The 24,019-nt window shown below is 38.9% G+C and overlaps 1 protein-coding gene across 7 annotated transcripts in view; it reads right to left on the minus strand.

The window, feature by feature from the left end:
- Positions 1-24,019, minus strand: part of APP (amyloid beta precursor protein) — a 277,465-nt gene that overhangs the window by 207,345 nt on the left and 46,101 nt on the right. For all 7 annotated transcript variants that reach the window (XM_057545417.1, XM_057545416.1, XM_057545415.1 and 4 more), the window contains exon 2: positions 12,994-13,161. In XM_057545417.1, the coding sequence (XP_057401400.1) occupies positions 12,994-13,161 (168 nt within the window). The remainder of the gene's footprint in view (positions 1-12,993; positions 13,162-24,019) is intronic.

The raw sequence follows: 24,019 nt of genomic DNA on the forward strand, positions 1-24,019 counted from the left end.
TCAAGATCTTAATTGTAAATGCATAATGGCACCTAGGTAGCATGTATGAACAAATACATGAAACAAAAAATCAAACTCTATAGTAAAATGGTATAGAGGTAGCCTAATCATAGGATACTTTCATCCTGTGAAAGTTTTTACATATCAATTTCTTTTTCAAAGAACATATCCAAGAGGAGGATAAAAAATATATAAAATTGAAGGTTTATTATGTGCAAATGTTTTATGTGTAGCAGGTCATGTACACCTCTATCAGTTGATAATGGCTCCATTTCATAGAAGATGAAATTGATGAAGTTAGAACACAGCAATGAAAGTAGGTGACATCTCCGTTATGGTGTATCACAGGAAATTAAACATATAGTTCCCTGTGCTATACAGTAGGACCTTGTTGTTTATCCATTCTATATATAATAATTTGCATCTGCTAATCCCAAACTCCCAATCTTCCCTCCTCCACCCCCCCTTCCCCTTGGCAACCACAAGTCTGTTCTCTATGTCTGAGTCTGTTTCTGTTTTGTAGATAAGCTCATTTGTGTCATAATTTAGATTCCATACATCACTTTGCTGTACAGCAGAAATTGACACAGCATTGTAAGTCAACTATACTTCAATAAAATAAATTAAAAAAAGAAAATTTATCATAAACTTAAAAAAAAAGTAGATGATATCCCTGAGCATTCAAAGAGTGTATTAATTCTAAGTTCTAAACCACTTCCACTTCACTGTCTAAGCCAAAACAAAGTGTGTGCTAAACAATATATTTTTGTTTCTGGATTAAAATAACATAGTCTCTCCTCTAAAATTTTCTGGAACACAAAGAAAAATAAAACCTTAAATTGTTTCTCAACATAAATTCTTGTAATAATGAGAGATATTGGAGACAGTGTCTAATTTAATTGAGAAAGAGAACTGGAAACCAAAGTTGTTCTCTGATTACAATTTTTTAAAAATTTATTTTATTTATTTATTTTTGGCTGCATTGGGTCTTCGTTGCTGCGTGCAGGCTTTCTCTAGTTGCGGCGAAGGGGGGGGGCGCTCTTTGTTGTGGTGCACGGGCTTCTCATTGCAGTGGCTTCTCTTGTTGCAGAGCACGGGCTCTAGGTGGGTGGGCTTCAGCAGCTGTGGCATGCGGGCTCAGCAGTTGTGGCTCGCGGGCTGTAGAGCACAGGCTCAGTAGATGTGGCACACGGGCTTAGTTGCTACGCGGCATTCCCGGACCTGGGCTTGAAGCCACGTCCCCTGCGTTGGCAGGCGGATTCTTAACCACGGCGCCACCAGGGGAGCCCTCTGATTACAATTTAATGAGGTGCTGGGAAGCAAGATGCAGCTGATGAAACACCAGTGCAATAATGGAAAGTACGTGCGGTGCTGTGTTTTCACAATGATGACCTTATCTAAGAGCAAGGCACAGAAAATAGGCACCAGCCTACTTCCCAATAATGTGGCCCAAGTCTGTTTCTGACATTGTATATAAATATATTGTCATATGCATACATTCATACTCAGAGTTGGAAAATATTGTGCAAGAACCTTGTATGACGTTTAATCACTCATAACAACATGCTGAATGTAAAGACAAATGAGGAAGGTAGGGACACCAAAATAAATAGGACAGGACACGAATGTGAAAACACAAACAGATGTGTCCACGTACAGCTAAGATCCCCATTCCCTCTCTGTCCATTTATGTCTAATTTTCTCATTTTGAAAATGTCAAATCTATTGTTAATCAAGTATGCTCCAATATAAAATAAAAATTTTAAAAAGATATATATATAAACAACTTAAAAAAAGATATATAAAAAAACAAACTTAAAGAAAAAACTTAAAAAAAAATCTATACAAGATTATTTGTTATTTGTACCTCAATAAAGCTAAAAAGAAAAAAGAAAAATATATTACGGAAAAACATTTTAAATAAATAAGGCGGCAAATATAAAAGTCCGTAGTGTTACTGCAAATATGTAATAACTGAGTATGCATTTAGGAAACAGCTAGACAGTAACAAGGACAAATGTAAATCAAACATTAATCTCATTAAATGAAAACTGTGTGGGAAAAAATATCCAAACTGGTTTCATCTCTTTTACCTCTGAATCCTATGGTTTATGCAAGCAATCCTTGTAAGCATACAGACCAATAATGCAGAAAATATATCTGTACTCGTATATAGATAGCTGGATACCTCCACTTAAAAATTTTCACTTAATATGAATTTTTGCATCTTTCAAATACCAAAACCACAATGCATAGGTGCCTGTCATCTATGGGTCAATTTTAAGCTCACAAAGTTAGATGGCACACAGAGGAAAATAATAACGGTCAAGAATGTTCCACAGCTTCTACCATAGCAGTGTGTCTATGATATGCCCTCAAAGTTGGTTAGATTAAAAGGATCTCGTGTTGTTTGTTTTTTAATTCATTTTAACTTCACATCACTATAGAATGAAGGCAGCAAGGTTGACAAACAAGTCTCGTCTGGGAGTCCCTGTCATGTTATATATTTTAGAGTAGACAGCTGGGCAAAGGAAATGGCTTTGTTTAACTCATCAGCTTTTGTTTGGTCCAGGCACTGGTGTGCTTTGTTCGCCGATCCTGTTAACTTATAGCCAAAACAACTGTTCATTTAGAGCAAGAAGGTTAAAGAAACAAAAAACACATACTATTAATTGTGGAAAAGAAAACACTTGGGAAAAAGAAAGTATACCCAAAATCTAATTAATAGAAAGACTAGAAGCAAAGCCACATTCACCTAAGTTTCCCAGCTGGAAATCTCTGCCAGCACCTGAGGCTTAACCTGTTCAAAGCTCCCTCCAGAGACCTGCTCCCAGTGTAAGTTAGCAGAGCCGTGGACACCTGCTCTAAGCCCCTGCCTCCCAGGATGTGCTCTGCATGTTAGGGATGCAGAGGGTTGAAGAGCCTGTGTTTTAAGTTCTCTCCTTAAAAGAGGAGGAAGAACGGTACTGGGACTTACACAATTTCTCGTTGAACTGACCATATTTAACTTTTGCAATGCACTCCTGTGTGCTCCTATCATAAAAGGAGGACATGGTCTAAGATTGGTTAGGCAGCTTTCCTGGACTGCTCAGGTGTCAAAGAGCAAAGGCGGCATCTGAATGAAGGTTTGATAGGGAAGCCCATGCTTTGCCTTCACTGCACTTGACCCTAAGGGCTCCCTTATAACAGCATCTTGGGGTATCTCATATGTGCTCATCTATACAACAAGGATGGGCAGGATGATCTTTCCCATCCCTTTCACACTAGCATCTTGAGATTGGAATTCCCTTCTCTCCCCAATCCAAATCACCCTTAGATATAGGCTAATTTTTCCAAAAGTGTCTTGACCAGAAAACACTCCTGCTAAAAATAATCCCATAGCCCTTACTCATCTCTAGAATTAGATCCCAAAACCCAGATTTATAATCAAGATCCTCTACTTTACAGCCTCATTCTACATTTTCAATTTCCTAAATTCTTTTCTCAATTTATCTAATTGTGTATTTAGAAGCTCCTATGAGCCAAGAATGTTGTCTGGCCACTCAGCAACACCTGACACGAAATCTTATCTTGAATCAGTAAATATTTGCTCAATTTGCCTGAATTAAATCTGGGACAGAATAAAATTCTTCAGATGAAGAACTGAAGTATACTTCCAATTTTTTCTTCTCTCAACCTAAAGCCTTTGGTTTAAATAGATCAATGTTGTTTTTCTTTCTTTTTAAACCTCATTTCATTCAAAAGAAAGAGGACAACAAAATCTAAAAATTCTAATTTTTCTTCCTAGGCTTTATAATGTATGTTTCAAGGGGAATATTATCCTAGTTTTGATCTACTTATAAGACTTCTAGGTTCCTTAGGCCAATATCTGGGTAATGTAACAGTTCATTAAGGCAAGTGGCCACTTTAGGCTGTTAAATGATTAATAATTTACATAGTTATTTTCAAATTGTTTCTGTGATGGCAGCACTTTCTATATCTAGTATAGAATGAAGGAAAGGAACTTTTTTCTACCAAAGGACCACAGAGGAATATAATCGTCAAGGGAGCGTCTGTTGTGGTCATCTATTACTGCACACAAACTATCCCAAAACTTAGTAGCTTCAAACAGTAAGCATTTCTTATCTCACACAGTTTCTGTGCGTGAGGAGTCTAGAAGAGACTTAGCTGAGTGATCCCGTCTCTTACAAGGGTGCAGTCAAGATGTCAGCTGGGGCTGAGGTCAAATGAGGGCTTGACTAGGCTACAGGATCCACTTCCAAGTGGTTCATTCATTGCCTGGCCAGCGAGTGCTGGCTGCTGGCAGAAGCACTGAGGTCCTCATGACATGGCGGCCGGCTTCCACCATAGCAAAAGTATGCAAGGTAGAAGCCACGTGCTTTTTATGATCTAGCCTCAAATGCCACACACATCATTTCTGTAACATCCTCCTGCACGCTGCGGGAGGAGACTAAGGACTACGTGTGGATGCGAATACGAGGAGGGAGGCAAGCGCTGTTGAGAGCCATCTTGGAGGTTAGCTCCCACATGATAATTTAGAATTCCTCACAATTCTGTGAGTTGACTGAGTGATTCTTCTTCACATGGTGTTGTCAGCTAGAGTACTGCAAGGAGGCCTGCAGAGTCCATCCTGGCCTTGCATACGTGGCTGGTGCTGGCAGCTGCCTGGGAGCTCAGGTAGGGCTATCGAGTGAGGGCCTCCATTCTCTTCTACTTGGGCTTCTCCGCATGGCTGCCTTCCCAGAGCGCAAAAGGAGAAACTTCTAGGCCGAATTAAGGCTTAGACCCAGAACTAAACCAGCACCACTACCACTCTATTCTACTGGTTAAAGCAAGTCTCATGTCCAACCAAGATTGAAGGGGAGGTTGTAACTGCTAGAAAACGTAATTCATCAATAGTCAACGGTAGAACATATTAACACAGGGTCACATAAAGAACAATCTAGGGTTGCTTCCTGTTTTCAGGAAGTGTACTTAGTGATCATTTAGTACATTTAACTGAATATTTAAGGCCCTGCTATATGTTTATCACTCTACTATTGAGCATTATCATGGCACCTACATCTTAACTGGGTAAAAATAAACTGAGGGCAAATTTGGACTGAGGGCCAGCAACCCCTAACTCTTGCTTAAAAATTTCTTTAGAATTCCATCAATGGAAAGAAACAGTCTCTGCAGGAGGAGACCACAAGGCCATTTCAGGGGAGGTTCTTTCAGTGTAGAGAGCAGGGCAGAACATCTGCCCTATTCAGTTCCAATCTCTGTGCCAACTACAGGCCGTCCACAAGCAGTTACTAAATGACAACCCACATGCTCTGAGTCAGAGCCGAGTGTTGCATAAAATGCTTTGTAAAGCATGATCTCTAGAAACAGTAATTCTCAGTGACACTTTGGGCCTATAATCCTTTTGCCCAAAGGAGCCAAAGTAAGTCCTAGTCTTAGCTCAGGCTGCCATAACAAATTACCATAGCCCAGGTGGCTTAAATAACAGGAATTTATTTTCTCACAGTTCTGGAGGCTAGAAGTCTAAGATAAGGGTACCAGCATGGTTGGGTTCTGGGGAAGGTTCTCTTCCTGGCTTGCAGATTGCCACCTTCTCTCTGGGTTCTCACATTATCTCTTTGTGTGAACCGGCAGAGAAAGCAAACTGTGCAAGCTCTCTGGTGTCTTTTCTTATAAGGGCACTAATCCCATCACAAAGCCCTCATCGTCATGACCTCATCTAACCTTGATTACCTACCAAAGGCTCCATCTCCAAATACCATCCCATTGGTCCTTAAAGCTTCACCATATGAATTTTGGGAAAGACACAAACATTAAGTCTATAGCAGTCCTCAATACACATTTGATGAAAAAAAAAAAAAATGAAAGAATAGTGCTGACTGTGCTAATAAAAAAATGTAAAGAAAATTTTTATATTTCAAATATGCAAGTATTTGAATGATGACTGGGCAAAAACATAACTATTATGACTGGGGAACAGGGGGGAATTTATGGGTACCAAGAATGTGTACGCTATGAGATAAAACGCTGATTACACAAACCTAAGTTTCAAACTATCTTCCCAATCAAACTTTATAAAGGCTTTATAAGAGCAAAGGTAAAAGACTCGATCTTTACTTTTTTCTCCCTAATCTTGCCCTTGACCAACAATAGGACCAAAGAAATCACGAGGCAAAAATGCCAATATTAATAATAACAATAAAACAACCAACAGCAGGGAATACAAACTGAGAGGAACATGAAACTATGAAAGATATGGACTAGATAATTCACCATCAAAAATAATAATATTTGACACATCATATTAAGCTAAGCACCAACAGATACGATGTGCAGCTATAAAGGCAGTCCTTTGGAAAAACAAATTTAACAAGTGAGTTAAATTGGTTAGCAAAAGGTCAGAATGAGGTCACAGTCATGAGTTCAGTTGGTTTCATTCTGTCCTAGGACCACAGACTGCTCACAGCTGCCTCTCTGACTCAGCCAGCTGTCTCTAAAACATCTGTGTTTTGGTCACAAGAGGGACTGAGAACATAAAGAAAAAAAGGATTCATCACTATTGAGAGAAAGTAATCAGTAAATGAATAGCACATTAAATGGTGACAGTAATGGTTTTTGTACATTTTAAAAAAAGGGAATTTGCACAATGATGCCAGAATATAGTGGATAAGTATCTTCATGGTGCTGAACAAAAATACTTGTCAACCTGGAATTCTATACATGACTAAACTATTGTTCAATAAGAACAACTTCTGGAAATAACTAAGTAAGATGACAGGTACCCAAAAAAATAGAGGAATCAAAATAAACATTATGGGAATAGAGATGCTTTGGTGAAAGGATTGGCTGTAAACACTGAATCCAGTTAAAGACAGAACCTACGACTGTGAGAATTATGACAATAGAACAGACCATAATATTAAACTTCAAAAATATAAAAATATAGCTTACACAATCTGTGAGAAGGGGAGTTGGAAAAATTACGAACATTATTTTCTTTGGCTTTCTTAGGGAATCAATCGACTGTCTAAAATAAAAATACGGAGCTAAAAAAAAAAAGGAAAATAAACATTTTCCAACAACACACAAAAAAATTCAATCCTACAAATGAAACTATTATTTCTAATTATAAAAGAAAAATTTCAGACTACCTACAAAGTGGAAAGTGGCAGAAAGACCCTAAAATATCAATAAGCAATATTCTAGATAGTTTAGGATGCACCATTCAATAGAAAAAGTTGAACACTGTTTAAACGTTCTGAGCGAACACCTCTCCAACACCCACCCCCCAATACCTTCCCCAAAGCTGGTTAAAGTCATGATGTGAATTCCCTCAGCTACCCACTCTCCAACCTATAAAACTTTTACAAAGGCACTGTGTGTTTCTAAGCCCATTGTGTTGGGCTTTGGTCATTATTCTATCTTGCCCCCATGCCACTCTTCAACCTTTTTTCTGGCAAGAGCTCCTCTCCCACACCAGTTGGCTCTGGTTGGGATGCCAAACAAGCCTTACACCCTCATGACCAAGGTGCGCCAGTCCCAGTACATACTGAGTCCTTGTGGATACGGTGACTAGTCCAAAGGTAGATGGGTGACTGAAAGCAGGACCAACAAGAACCCTATCTGGGAATTAGAATGCACACTGGCAGAATGGGGTTGGAAATCCAAACTGGAACAACAAACTCCCAGAGCTGCCATCTTCCCTGTCCTCCTAAAGGAAGCCATCTTTGCAGGAGAAATGAGGTGAAAATAAAGGAGAAAGGATAAGCAGAAAACAAGAGACCCCAACAGAGAAATTCCAGGCAGCACTGAGTCTCAGTTTCGATATCTGAGGACCCAGTTACTGGATGCCTTTTTAAAAATTCTGTAAGCTATCCCTACCCCAAGATCCTCTTCATCAATGGGAGAAAATATTCTCCATGTACGAGTAGATTTCAGTCACCTGACAACATAAACTGCCTAATTAACACACCCTATTTCCCCATCTTTTATTCTCTTTTCTAAGACTCAGCCAGTCACTAGTTTTCTTATGATGGATCTACCCTTCCTACAGTTTAGTTTAAGCTTCCTTCAGCTAAAGTTCCTTCCCTTTAAAAACAAAGCCCAACAAAAAACAAAGCCTTTCCTTTTTCCATGAATTGCCCACAAGCTCTTTGCCTCTTGGACTTTCCTCAAAGAGACCACAGATGGCTTCAACACCCATACATGTTATTCTTCCTGTAATCTACTGTAATTTGACTCTTCCCATGCTAGTCCCTTGAAATTGCTATCCTAAAGATCAATAATGAACTTTTTTTTTTTAAACTTTTTTTTTTTTTTAATAGGGAGCATTTTCTTTTTTCAAATTTTTATTTATTTATTTATTTTATTTATGGCTGTGTTGGGTCTTCGTTTCTGTGCGAGGGCTTTCTCTAGTTGTGGCAAGTGGGGGCCACTCTTCATCGCGATGCGCGGGCCTCTCACTATCGCGGCCTCTCTTGCTGCGGAGCACAGGCTTCAGACGCGCAGGCTCAGTAATTGTGGCTCACGGGCCCAGTTGCTCCGCGGCATGTGGGATCTTCCCAGACCAGGACTCGAACCCGTGTGCCCTGCATTGGCAGGCAGATTCTCAACCACTGCGCCACCAGGGAAGCCCACAATAATGAACTTTTATTTGCCAAATTAGGAGACTGTTTTATTATAAAAAATGTCCATTATTCAGAAATGGGCAAAAGAGATTAGGTACTGGCTGTCCCAGCAGTGAAATGCAGGTGTTGTCTTCCAGAGCCTGGGGTGGCAGGGGAAAAGATGACCTGATTAAACAGGTTATGTTCTTCTGATTGACTCTCTATAGGCTACTTTACAACCCTGTAGGAGTAGATACTGTAGATACCTGATAGCAATGCAAATGTTTCCTGTCTCATGCAATGCAGATCAGATAATTCCTGTTCACAGCCATGTGAATGAAGTTTGTTGAAAAAGGATTTAAATCTCTTCAAGTCAAACTGGTTAACATCTTACAGGTTACCTCAATAATTAGTGAATTGAGTAAAAGTTTTGATACGCATTCATTTTGCAAGACAGTCATGAGTTGCCTTGTCAAAAATTATACTTCAGTCACTTCTGGTCTGCATCACACTTGCACTCTCATCATTTAGATATTAACCTAGCTTGACTTCCAGCACATAATACCACCTAGTTCTGATCCTAGGTTTCTGGCCACTGCTCCTCCTCCATTGAATCTTTCACTTTGTTCCCCTTAAATGTTGCAAATCACCAAGTTTCTTTCCCAGGATTCTTTCCCAGAGGCATCATGAGGGTAAAACGAGGGCAAACACTTGGCAGGGTAGCTCAGTACCTTGTTAATGCTCAATAAAAGTTAGTTGGTACTAGCATTATCAACATTATCGCCATGTGCCAACATCATCATCATCAGTTTTTAAGTTGCTAAAATTATTTTATAAGCCTTTCTCGCCCCTGCGATCTCGCTTTAAGAACAGGTCCTGTATCTTACTCATCATTGCATCCTTAGCACTCAGAGATATAAGTCTGAAGGAGGAAGAGAGAACCACTGGACTCTAGAAAAGTATTCATATAATCATCTTGCACTAAAATATTTTTAATGAAAGATGTATTTAAAAGGCCCCAAATAAGCCTCTCTAACTCCCAAGCACCAGTAAAATTCTGGGGGAAGGTCTGGAGGGACTCTTCACTTCCGCTTCCCTCTCCCACTTGCTAGATCATGGGATCTAAGACCCTTACAGCCCAGAGTCACTGGTGGAATGGGGCGGGGCAGGAGAGCAACACTGTTCAATGGAAATATAATATAACAGAAACATAATGCCAGTGTAATGTTAAATTCCACAGTAGCTACACTGAAAAGTAAAAAGATACAGTTGAAATTCATTTTAATAACATACATATTCACAATTTAGTAACATATACATGATGTTTACAACAGTATATACAAAATATTATCATTCCAATATGCAATCAATATGAAATTATTAATGTGATTATTTTATACTCTTTCTTCATGTAAATCTTTGAAATATGGTATTTATTGATATCTTACACTTATAGCACACATTATAGCCACACTGCAGGCGCTCAACAGCCATGCACCGCTAGCGGCTACTGCCCTGGACAGCTCCGGAGTAGAGGCTCCAGTTGGGTCCCAGGGAACTGAGAAACTAGATATGAGGTCAGAGTGACAAAGCAAGAGGGTGACTTTCATTTTTGTTTATTTTTTTCAGGGTCAGAGTGCTCATATTGACCAGCCTTCTGACTCAGCCCTTCATGATGATTCACAATAAAGTGGTGATTGATAAGTTTATTTATTTTTTTAAAATTTAAAATGAATTCTTATTGGAATATACTTGATTTACAATGTTGTGTTAGTTTCTGCTGTACAGCATAGCGAATCAGATAGGTCATTACAGAGTACTGAGTAGAGTTCCCTGTGCTATACAGTACGTTCCTATTAGAGGGTGACTTTTGGAAATGCTAATGTACAGTCATTCTCTTTCTTTTAAAAAAATAAACACCTTCCATGACACATCCTGTTGTTACAGAATAGAGATCAAATTCATTAAAAGGGCCCACAAGGCCTGATGGTCTGGCCCTTTCTTAACTTCTCTAGCCTAATGTTTGTCTAATCCATCTTAAGACTCTGGCCTGTTGTGTATTGTTCTACAAGACCTCAGTGGGTGGTAAGCTGAGATAGGCAGATATAACCAGAATTTCAAGACAAAGGAGAAACAACCAAAGGGCTCACTTTCCCTCCCCCTACCTCCACCCCATGGCCACCAACAATCTGGCAAAGGCTGGGACTAGGAAGAACCACTCTGTGGCTTATCACTGGGACAAACAACAGACTAAAACAGGAAGCGAAGTTACCCAGGCATTAGTGGGATCTCTAAGTGGAGTGGGAATAGGGTTGTTCTCAGGGTCATGAAGAGTAATTTTTATAGTCATCATACAAATGTAAAAACATCTGATTATTCATGACTGACACTGAAGAAAAACTTAGATGCCAACTATGATATATACATCAAAATAGCCATTCAACAGAAAATGATGTTGTCAACGTCATTAAGTAAATTTGAGTTGTAGCCTTTAAAAAAATTTATTTAACATTCAGAATGCATAATCTGCATGTGTATCCAGATAAGTAAAATGGTATCAAAAACCTAAAAGCATTGTGATCCACAGCGTGGGGATATATATTATATGCTTGGACCAGGAAAAAAAAAAAAAAAAAAAACCTAAAAGCATGCATGCACAGAGCTCCATTTACCAACTCATAACTCATCTACAAAACTGTACTAGAGGAACTCTTCAATAGAATGTGAATATTATTTCCAAAAATGTATATTTTAGAAATGTCATATCCAGGCAAAAGCGAATTTATTATCAGTCCCTATATAATAAATGGTTTTTTAAAAAAATATAAAGGATGCCAATATTAGTGATTTCTACTTAAACATGAAGAATTATCTTTTCACATCATGGTTCATGCTCCTTCAAGACAAAAATTACTTGATATGCAATATATTGTGATAATGCAGATGCTTCTTTGCTTCTCAAAACACAGGAGTTAGAATTTAGATTGTCCTTTCTTATAGTGCTACCAATAAAAAAAAATACATGTGGGCATATATGTATATGTTAAATATATATATATATATATATATATATATATATATATATATACACACACACACAGATATATATTTCATTAAACACTCATTTTGGATCCAACAGGGCTAAAGAAAATTTTCTTGTACATAAAAGATTACAACAAAGGAAATGTTGCCAGGTTATCCATTGTTTATATAGGGTAAGAAATTTTGCTTTGCCAAGAGGTATAAGACTAATTCCTTTAAATGTTCTTAAAACACAAAGAGCCACATATTGTAGGAATATATAACTGTCTGGAAATGTGGGACAAAATGCCTTGGACTCCAGTTATTTTAAACTGAATTAATTAAAAAAAAAAACCCTGTACAATAACAGCAAGAAAACTAGGAGAAATTACACAAAGGCTGAAGATCTCTACAAATGGCAAGGGGGTGATTTCCAGGATCTAAAAGTTATGTTAAAAAAGCAAAGTACAGAACAGTGCTTATTGTAAGCTACCTTTTGTATAAGCAGAAGAAGGAAAAATATAAATTCTCTCTTTTCAAGAAGGATAAATCAAGAACAATGAAAATATTTTTTAACAGAGGATGGATGGCAAGTGAGATTTCGGAGTGCAACTTCTTATTTCAATGTTTTAACAATGTAAATGTTTTAGGTTTTCAAATAGTAAAAAGGAGAGAAAAACTAAAATTAAATATAAACAAATAAATGAACTAAAATATATCAAATTGGTAACAGAGAAAATTAATTCTAGTCACTTTAATTTTATTTTTTTAAATTTGTTATTGGAGTATAGTTGATTTACAACGTTCTATTACTTTCTGCTGTACAGCAAGGTGAATCAGTTATACATATACATATATCCACTTTTGTTTAGATTATTTTCCCATACAGGTCATTAGAGAGTATTGAGTAGAGTTCCCTGTGCTATACAGTAGGTTCTTATTAGTTATCTATTTTATATATAGTAGTGTGATATGTCAATCCCAAACTCCCAATTTCTAGTCACTGTTAAACACAATACTTTGCATTAGCCACAGTGGGATATACTCTAAAGATAAAAGGAAGAGCCAAGGTATCTTAAACTTTACTCAGTTGGGTTTTTTCTCTTTTTTTTTTTAAATTAAAGTATATCTGACATACACAAGATTATATTTCAGTTGGTTTATTGATGGTTATTATATGACATAATTTTTTAAATATTTATGCGTACTGTAGGGTAAAGCAAGTAAATACATTAATGGTATGGTGAATCATTAGGAACCAAGACGTTCACTGCAAGAGATAAAATACAAACATAAAAGAAATTAAATTAAAAAAACGTGCATGTGATCCAACATGAACTGCTGGCCACCGGCGGAGACTTACTTCTTGGCAGTACTGCAGGATGCCCTCCTTGGGGCCAATGCAGGTCTTAGTCCCCGACGGATCTGACTCCCACTTGCCATTCTGCACGTTCATGTGCATGTTCAGTTTGCCACAGAACATGGCGACTTGCGGTTCTGCAAGCAGGCCAGCATTGCCATCAGTGGGCACCTGAAAAAATAAGTTTTGGTTAGTTACAAAAATCCATAGCTCTGGGGTGGAGGCTGGGGAGAAGGGCTGTAAAGAGAAACGTGGCCTGGAGCAATGCCAAAAATAGTTCTATTCCTCCTAATTCTCAGTTATGAATTCCTTTGGGTTAAGCATTATGGATGCTGCAGACATCTCCAACCGCGTGTAATACAGTGTTGTTTTTTTAACATTGAAATGAAGAAATTAGCAGTACTGAGAAGAATTTATTCATTGAAAAGCTTATGGCAGATTTCATTGACAAGTTTATCCATTTTGCTTACTGCAAGATCCTGACAATAAAATCAGATGGTTTTCTGAAATAAATAGAATCACTCTGGAGGAAACCATATTCTCATAATAACCTCCAAGTGACTCACACAAAGAACAATGCCAAGTCCCTGCGTGGTGACCAGGTCTGTGAGTAAGGCTGTATGTCACCTCCCAGAGCTGAGGGCGTGGTGTCAGTGGAGCTTTACTAATTAGCAAGTGACAACTTTATATACCTTTCTGGACTGAAAAATTACTGTAGAATTTACCAAGCACAAACATGAATGAATATGTTGGCCAATCCATCAGTTTTCTCCAGAACATTCTCTGGTTATCACTCTGTCAGCTCTGAAGAGTACAGTAAGGGTGCTGGTGTCTCATCTCCTCAGCTACGCTGCAAAGAGGTAACAAGTCTCACCCAGGGCCCAGCAGAGCACCTACTGTAGCAAGCTCTCAGTAGGTCTTAGCTATGACCACTGAAGGCAACACACCATTTTGCCAAAATAACTTTGAAATGGGTGCCCTTTTGTATTTCCAAACCCTTCTGCCCACCGGTATTACGTTCATATAAATATAGACATATTTTTTTTGGCCACACGGCACAGCTGTGAAAGAGCCGGCACTACCCGGGCCCTGGGCAGTGAAAGAGCCGAGGCCTAACCACTGGACCACCAGGGAATTCCCCATATAAATATTTTTAAAAGGGAAAATGGAAGTTCTGAAATATCCATACTACCTCACTTAATAGGTTCTGATAGCTCAAAAAGAAAAAAAAAATCAGCAAAAGATGAAAAATAAATCCACAGGAGTGCAAGCGTTACGCGAAACCAAGGTATCAAAAGACACGGCGGCAAAGTAATCCCTCCCTTGTTAAATCCAGCTTCGGAGGAAATGTGTGAGATCCATGCTAAGAAGAGTTAACTTCCAACAGAAGCCATTCATGCGGCGGAGAACTGGGTGATTCTATAATAACTTGTATCATTTCTAAAAATTGTTCACAGGAGGGAAAAAAAACAACACTAAAATTACACCAAGAGATTTCAGTTAAAGAAATAGCTTCCTGACACTTCCCCCCACAGAAATGCAAAAATAGATCAAACATCTGTCCGTTCTAGTCATCGTCATATATATTTTGTCCATAAATCCATAAGAGGATTTTTGTCCTTTAAAAAAAAAATAATCTTGTACTGAACCTAGCTGGGACCTATCACAGACCTGAGTGCAAAAGCTCCTGGCACAATCTCTAAAACCATGTTTCAGGTAACATTTTCTGCATTTCTAGTTCTACTTTATAAGGCATGTTTAGTGAAATTCTACCCCTCTGCTGCCAGATGTAACAAACGGCAGCTGAGGCCACAGTATCGGATCATCAGCAGAATAGCTAGGACCCCTCAACTCCCCAATCTGGGGCCTTGCCCACCACCTGCAATTTCCAAGCCAGAAACTGACAGGCTCATTCCCCAACAGATACAAAGAAGCGGCCTAAGCAGAATGCTCCATAAACTAAGTTTCACAGCTTTCCTGAGGGAATAAGAGAAAATTCAATGCTTTGATCCTCAAAAATCAGAATATAAATTTTGTCCATTTTACTGAAGTAAGTAGTAAGATAATAACATTGCGGAAAAGTCAAATAATGATCAGATACCTATAGATAAGGCCCTATCTTAGATGCAATGAAGGACATAAAATACAGTTATAATACATAAATAAATATATAAAATTTATTAATGTATTTGTTTATAAAATATGGGCTTTGCCCATGTTTTAAATTCCATTACCAAGGAGTATAAAATCTTATAATGAAATCACCATTGCATTCCCCATGGTACTTTATTCTGCTCAAACTCAGTCCTGTCCCAAAGATTTCCAGTCTTAGAATCTTGGGGCCTTACCCCTAACTGAACAGAGGGACTAGTGACCCTTTACCACTGTTGGCAATTATCTTGCTGAATAAATTCAACCTCCACCATCTTAACATTTCTCTGTACCTCTAACTCTCCACAGTGTGTTCCATAGTTACTATCTCCTTGTCAGTGCAAAGGCCCTTCATTCCCTATCCTCCCCTCAAGGAACAATGAAGTACCAATTTCTCTCCCCCATGGTAGCCAGCTTCCAAGATGACCCCTAATGGTCCCTGCTTCCTGGATTCATGCTCTTGTCACGGCCATCCCATAACGTATCAAGGTTTGTCTGTAGCAACAAATAAAATAAGGCAAAAATATGTGTTTTCCAAGGCATGGTCATTAAGGGCACTAGGGTTTCCTCCTTGCTCTCTGGGATCACTTGCTGTGGAGGAGGTCAGCTACCATGTTGTACAGACACTCAAGCATTCCTGTGGAGAGGCCCATGTGATGAGGAACCAAGGTCTCGTGTCAACAGCAATGTTAAGTGAGCTGGGAAACATCCTACAGCCTCATCAGCCTTCATCTGACGGCAGCCCTGGCTGACATGACTGAAACCTCAAGAGAGACACTCCCAAATTCCCAACCCACAGAAACTGAGATAGTAAATGTTTATTGTTTTAAACCATTAGGTTTGAGGTAACCTATTACACAGCAGTAGATACCCACTAAGTTCCTCCTTTTCTCCAGCTCCATAATACATCCACAAATAGGCTCTGATCTCCTCTACTGAAAGAAAGCAAATAGACAAAAAATACCTCCTTCCATTCTATTATCCTCTAGAGGAGGGTGTCAGCACATTTTCTATGTAAAAGGCCAGAGAGTAAATATCTTAGGCTTTGTGAACCCTACAGTCTCTTGTAACTAATCAACTCTGTTGCTGCCATGCAAAAGCAGTCTCAGACAATATGTGAAATGGGTGTGGCTACTTTACAGTAAAATTTTCTTTACAAAACAGGCAGTAGGCCAGATCTGGCCAGTGGGCCATAGTTTGCCTGCCTCTGCTCTAGAGGAACTGTCATCTTCCCATTACTTCCAACAAATTCTAGCAGGTGGTGATTTAAACACTCACTGATACCACCTTCTTACCTGCTTCTCAGGACCCTTGCAGTTTGGTTTACATTCCTACCATCCGAACAATTTTCTCAAAGGTTACATACAATCTCCTGAGAAAGGAAAGCCTTTTTCTTCAATACCTGTCACTTTTCATTTTCTTTGCCATACATGAATTCTTCCTTGGAAGTCTTTTCCCTTGGCTTCTGTCACAATCAACTACCCTGGCTCTCTTTATTTTCCTGATTATCCCATTACTAACTCAAAATCCTTCAATTCCACAGCATAAGACATTCCTAAAGATTAGGCCATTGCTTCTCTTTTACCTACTTTAAGAAGTCTTGGTGTTTGCATGCTTTCACCTCCTAGCTGCTGAGAGGCAACTCCAATATAACAACAGCAACAATAATAAATGACAGCAGCTAACATTTCTTCATTCAGTAAGTTTGCGTACGTAACACATGCTAGGCACTGATGTATTCGGTTGGCCCAATAGTTTCGGGGACAAAGCAGTAAGTCAGGCAAGTCCTTATCCTGACAATAAGATGACCGATCAGTTTGCTTGGATCTGAGAAGTTTCCAGGATGTGAGACTTTTAGTGCTAAAACTGGTAGACTCCCCAGCAAGCTGAGACAACTGGTCACCCTACCTGACAAACACATCAAATGTTTCTCAATTTTTTCCTACCTTGACTTCTTAACATCTTTCTATTTCTTCCATTCTTCACTTTGTTATCCTTCTGTCTTCTTGACTTTACAGTTATTTTGATGCCATCTGTTTGCATGTTTGTATGTTCCAACTACCAAATGGTGGTAATCTTTCTCCCATTCCCTTCAAATTAATTGATTATGGCCCTAGCAAATTACTGGAAAACATCTTTAATTGCCTTATGATCTCTTCCTTCTGACAATGGGCGCTAAGACAAGAAAACAGATGCTTCAGTTCCTTTTGGATTTTCCACCAGATGAGATCTAATATTAACTTAAAAAAATAAGTATGATCATTAACATGACCCGTTTTCTTAGAATGGAGCTGTGTAATAGTTCAAACTTTGATTCCTCAATACTTAGGGTAACTTATTATGCTAGAAATTATAAAATTGGCTGTATGTGTATATCTGTTACATTTGACATTACAAGAGGCCCTTCACAAATAAATACTTAAAATCACGAAGACATGTTTCTTGGGCAAAAATTCTTTCCCGAGCCAACACCAGATCAGAGTAAGGCGCTGGGAGATAACAGATTGAACCAGAAGCTTTTCTATTCTTAATGAAGCCCACCTGCAAAGGATTTCATGTTTTAAGAAACATATCCCTGGCTCAGTTAATTAAAACAAGACAAACAACCCAGGATCCTTACTGGAATCAAATAACCCATTTAAGAAACAAAGCCTAGTTGCTAGAAGCAGCCCACTCCCTGGCATTCATCCGGAAGGAAACCATCACCAGCCAAGGTGGTCACGTGGAAGATAATACTTAGCCTTCCAAGGGCCCAACAGGTTTACTCAAATCCCTTTTTTCTGAATGAAGCCTCAAAAAATGGCCTAATACATCATACACAAGGTCCTATTCAGAACGTGTTAAAATGGATGCTCTTAAAACTTAAATCTTTCAGTCCTAGAGTAAGTTATTTATAGCCAGTGAAAATGCATACCCTGTCAAAGTTATCCTAAAGATAATTATTCCTAACTTTTAAAATACATTTCTCTTTTTAATAAAAAGAAATATAAAAGCTTTAGTGGATGGGAAATATAACCACTTAAATAACTATTACATTTTAATTTTGTTTTCATCTTAACACTATCTAAGGTAACTTAAGGTTACTTGGCAGAAATCCAAGACAACACCTAAAAGATTGGCACCCTGCTATAAATGGCCATTCACGGTCCCTGCATTTCTGAGAGACTGAAGATGAAGATAATTCTTGTAACCTGAATGACTTTCCACTGACATCATAAGACCAGAGATGCTTTCCCATGGGAAAACAGTGCTCAGTGACAATGGGCAGAATAACTGGCTGAAACAATGCCACATGCACACACTGCCTCAAAAGCAACAGGCTATTTACAGAATGCTCTGAACTACAGAGATTCAAACACTACACCTAAAAATGCTGTCAATCTTTTAAAAATAACCATTTGCTGCCAGAAGAATATTTTAGGGTCATACTATATAGACAAGCTACTCAAGTGAAAATGGACTTTCCAAAGGAAGTTAGCTAGAAAATGGCTTTCCAAAAGCTTAAGGGGAAATTAAAATAAACAAATATAAATATATACCTAATCTGGGCCAATCTGCAGAGGTGACCCTGAAACCTACACCTAGAATCAATGCAATTTACAAGCGCAAAAGCAGCTTCTCAAACAAGTTCTCCCCGCTGTCTTTCAAACTGGGTGTTCCCTTTCCCCAAAAAGTTTCTCTTTATTATCATCAAGGAGATCAAAATTCCTTATAGAGCTGGCTTGGCAACATTCCTCCCCACACAGTCCCAACTAAAAGGGAAAGGGAACAAGGAACTCTCTGTTTCACTGGCTGAAAAGTCTTGCTTGGCAAGGAGAAGGCACGGATCCATAGCTCAGTGCATCCGTGGATTTATGTAATTTTAAGGTTTGTGGCTAATGAAAACCATCTTGTTTCTGCATTTAAACGAACTTCTCACTGGTCTGAATAGCTGGCCTCATATAGTCACTTATTTGGTACTATTTAATCAGTTCACAATTTCCTCGGGGTCAGATTCTTGTATCGTGAGTATCTTTTAAAAAGCATACAGTGATGCTATTTCTATCCCAGCTGTGGTTGCCTCACATAAATAATTTCCCCTTAGCCTGGGCATAATATAATTATACCCCACAAAAATGCTTTTAAAACATTCAAATATTCCATTTTCAACGTAATTATTCTGTAGAATCACAATCAAGAAGATTTGAGTGTGAACCCCTTTCAAGGCCAAATAAAGTACCTCACTTAATCCTTAACATAAACAAATTTTCATTCTCAAAAGGAAAAGACGATCTGTAGGGCTTTCCTTTACGTGCCAAAAAGCAAAACAAAACAAAACAAAACTTAAGCAGAACCAGAACACCTGCAATTGCCCATTTTATCTCTAACACAGGAGAACTGAAATTAAAATCAGAATCACAGAACTGAAAGAATCTGTAAAATCATCCATCCCAACCCTAAGCAGAAGGAAAAGGCTCTGAAGGATTTGTCCAAGGCCACAGAATTATGAAGAGGCAGAGCTGGGTGTTGGACCTACACCATCAAGGGTTTTGTTGATGTGACCAGGCTGACTCTCAAATTAAAATGGAAAATGGTAATTTTCCAAGGTTTTGCCCCTGTGCGTGTGTGCACGTATTTGTGGTGAGAAAGAATGCAGGAGCTAACCAAAGCGTACAGAGAACTGAAATGTGATTACCCAAACTGTACACAGCTTCAATTTACCTGTGTGGGGAGGCGGCCGTGTTCCTCACATCCATTAGGTGCTGCACAATTATTTCAGAGCTCGAGTTTCAGGCTAAAAAAGATGCACCACAAAAGTGAGTGAAAAGAGACGGGACTTCCCTGGTGGCGCAGTGGTTGAGAATCCACCTGTCAATGCAGGGGTCACGGGTTCGAGCCCTGGTCCGGGAAGATCCCACATGCCGCGGAGCAACTAAGCTGGTGCGCTACAACTACTGAGCCTGCGCTCTAGAGCCCGTGAGCCACAACTACTGAGCCCGCATGCCACAACTACTAAAAGCCCGCGTGCCTAGAGCCTGTGCTCCGCAACAAAGAGAAGCCACTGCAATGAGAAGCCCGTGCACCGCAACGAAGACCCAACACAGCCAAAAATAAATAAATAAATTGGAAAAAAAAAAAAAAAGTGAGTGAAGAGAGTAAACATTCCTTTCAGAGAGCTAATCCACATATTTCACTCCTTGAAATTTGACATTCCTCTGGGGACACTGTTGACCTGGCTTCAAATGACAAGTTATAGCTCCTTGATGGATCCATGGCCTCTGTTAATATTGATAAAGCTAATTCTTATAGTGGGACCCCAAAAATGAAGGCCATCCCAGTGGTGTGGTCCACATCACAAATCTAAACCTATACCAGCCTGCACGTAAGGTAAACACCTGTCAAGAAATCCTAACAAACCAATCACAAGCCTCCAACTCAGCTTAAGCTAGCTTGATTTACCCTAAAAATAGGACCTGCTAGCCTTATAAGGAAATTCCCTTCCCGACCTCCTAGACAATCATGCCGTTTCAGTGTTGACCCTTCTAAAGCTCTATAAACGCGCTCTTGTCCCAAATCCCATTAGAACAGTGATCCACTGCTTATGAGGCAGTGTATTCCCCCAATCCATGGATTGTCTTCCTTTGAATAAAGGACAACAAACTCATTATTAAATTGTTTTGGTTTTGTCATTTGACAGTATGAAGCTTTTTTTCTGCTTAAAGGATAGATATTCTAAAGTTGACCCCAAATTTCTTCCAATTCATAATAAAGGCCTGTAAATAAATTCTTGCTGCTGGTGCCCAGTAGAAAATCAGTTCTCCCAATAGAAACCTTTGTTATTCAACACTCGTGGAATTAATTACCAATGTTGAAAGCATGAATTTAGGTAGGCCCAAGAAAGAGTGATGCCCACTGCCTAGAACAGATATAAAACTGGAATTAAAAAAAAAAAGGGGGGCTTCCCTGGTGGCGCAGTGGTTGAGAGTCTGCCTGCCAATGCAGGGGACACGGGTTCGAGCCCTGGTCTGGGAAGATCCCACATGCCGCAGAGCAACTAGGCCCGTGAGCCACAATTACTGAGCCTGCGCGTCTGGAGCCTGTGCTCCGCAACAAGAGAGGCCGCGATAATGAGAGGCCCGCGCACCGCGATGAAGAGGGGCCCCCACCTGCCACAACTAGAGAAAGCCCTCGCACAGAAACGAAGACCCAACATAGCCATAAATAAATAAATAAATAAATAAATCCAACGTTTAAAAAAAAAAAGATTGTATAAAAAAAAAAACAGAGCCTCATGTATGACAAACTCTTTGCCTATAGTTTTTGATCCAATTAATGCCCATTTAGTCCTAAACAGTAAATGTTCTATATTCTAACTGCATGCATATACACATATACATCATATATATATGTATACTAGACCATGTATAATTGTGTTTATTGTGCTCTGACATTGGTAACAGTCAAATTCTTTTCAACATCATTTTGATGTTTATCTCTCTAATTCTGTCTTGTAGTTTTACTGGCATGTTTCACATACAAAAACATACAGTATCATGATCTTTATACGATTTTGACTCTCTCAATATTGTTATATCTCATCAGCCTTGATCATGTGAACGTGGAGATCGGAAAAGAGTTAAGGGCAAAGACTGAAGCATCTGCTGAGGCCTTTCCCTTCACTATCTCATTTGACTCAGAAGAACCTAGATAATTCACTTCCACATCTACTTAGATAATCAGAAAGGCTCAAAACCTGCCAAAGAGTCTAATCAAGGCTGTTTACTCTAAAACCCATGCTTACTTTTTTTCATACTAAGCCAGGTGGCATTCCTGCTACTAGTTCTCAAGCCTTTTTATTTTCAATTCTTGAATATTATTTTCAAATAACTTTCTCCCCTGATGATAGTAGTATTTTGCAGTTCTTTGTTACTGGTTCTTAAAAAAATTATTTTTAGACCAAGTAAAGGGGAAGCAAATCTAGTTTAAAAAATGTTTAATCTGCATGTCTTAAATTTAAATCCCTAGACGTTAACATCTAGTTACACTTGGTAGCTTCCTCTTTAAGAAACCTCCCCAGAAATGGAAACAAACAACTTTCTCCTAAATTAGTTCTTTCCTTAAATCAGAAACAGCAAATTGAATTACCAAAGTAGGGGTCCAGAATCTCCAACATTCCAAATTGTGAACGCATGTTCTTCAAGGCTTACCTTATTTAATCTCTATTTGCTAATTTCTCAACAATGAACATATACCTATATATGCATATCCCTGTATATATACCTACTATATATGGCCACCTGTATAATATGTAGTGGTGGTGTTAACAGTAATAAACACACACACACACACACACACACACACACACAGAGTTTACAGGTAGAGAGCAATTAGAGCAAATCTCAAATGACAGTGCTTTGCTAAAAATCTCACTGTAGAGTTACTGCATTTAAGTCATATTGCTAAAAAGCTGAAGGATGTGGAAATTGGGGTCCTCAGGGATGCTGGTTTGAATGGCATTCTTTGTAAGGAAATTTGATGGTAACAACTGAACTATTTTCCAGTATGATTTCCATTAGTTCTGACAGCTAGGGCAGATAAGCTATTATTCAGCACATAATGCAACACAGAAAAATCAATTTCTATTACTCCTCTCCACTTTAGATACAAGAGACAATTTATACATATTCAGTTTCTTAAGTTTTACTGTTTTCTATCAAATTTGGCCAAGCTTAGCCAAGATCAGCTGACCCATTGGCCTGTGAGCTATAAAAATGATTATTATTTTAAGCCACTAAATTTTGGGGTGGGTTGTGGCTTTGCAGCATTATTTATAGCAAGAGAAACTAATACAGGCACGTATTTGCCAGGAATAAGTAAAGCACTAAGTGATAGAAGCAGGGCTCAAAATTATTTCAGAAGATAAAAATTCAAGTTGAATTTTTAAAGGATACACAAGATCCTATATTTTGCTTGAAATAATTCTTTGAAGTAGTACAGGACAGGAAAGGCATAGCTGTGTAACTGTTTCATAAGAAAAAGTTCCAAAGGTTTTAAGAGATGAAAATAAAAGAAAAAAAAAACTAATGCAGTCTCATGCTTTACAAATACAGGGCCCTAAATATCATGGGAAATCTTGCTGTGTTAAATCACATCTAGAATGATGTACTCATATTTTTAGATAAACATTAAAAAATTAAAGAAAGGTTACCTGGAGGGAAACAAAAATTTTATCAGAAGACTCTAAGGAACATAGGAAAGAATAAGGGTAGAAGAAGACATTAGAAGGAAATTCACAAGGAAGAAGCTATAAACAGGAAACCAGTGATGAACAGTTGTTGGGAAGGAGCAACCTCATCAAGGAGGCACTTAAATGGATGGATAACCAGCAATCAGGGTTTCAGAAGGGGTCACCTGCTAAACCGGGTTGGGACGTAGATGAAGTTAACAGTTTCCAAAAGCTTTTAAGCAGTAGGATCTTGTGCTCAAATCATATTTTGTGTGAAACCCTCACAGCTGGGTTCTCCTCTCAGAACTGGGATGTCAACCCCACCCAGCTTATTGAGGCACTGGTCTCCCAGAAAATCTGCTTTTCTACTTTTTCTATTGTTAGCCTATGGGTCTTATTACTTAGTTCTCAAGAAAAAGGTTATACAGTCCCTCAGTACCCAGAGGGGATTTGCTCCAGGCCCTCCCTCCCAGCCCCCGCCCTCCATGCCTCCCTACCAAAATCCCCAGATGCTCAAGTACCTTAAACAAAACGAAGTGGTACACAGTACGCATTCCTTGGAGGCCAAACCTGGATACCCAGGGCTGACTATACCGCCGAGCACCCTGAACTTGTACTGTCCAACGAGGGTGGGCACTAGCTAGTTCAACTGAGGAACTGAATTGTTCGCTT

Source organism: Balaenoptera acutorostrata, chromosome 4 (assembly GCF_949987535.1).
Source record: "Balaenoptera acutorostrata chromosome 4, mBalAcu1.1, whole genome shotgun sequence".
Taxonomy (NCBI): Eukaryota; Metazoa; Chordata; class Mammalia; order Artiodactyla; family Balaenopteridae; genus Balaenoptera; species Balaenoptera acutorostrata.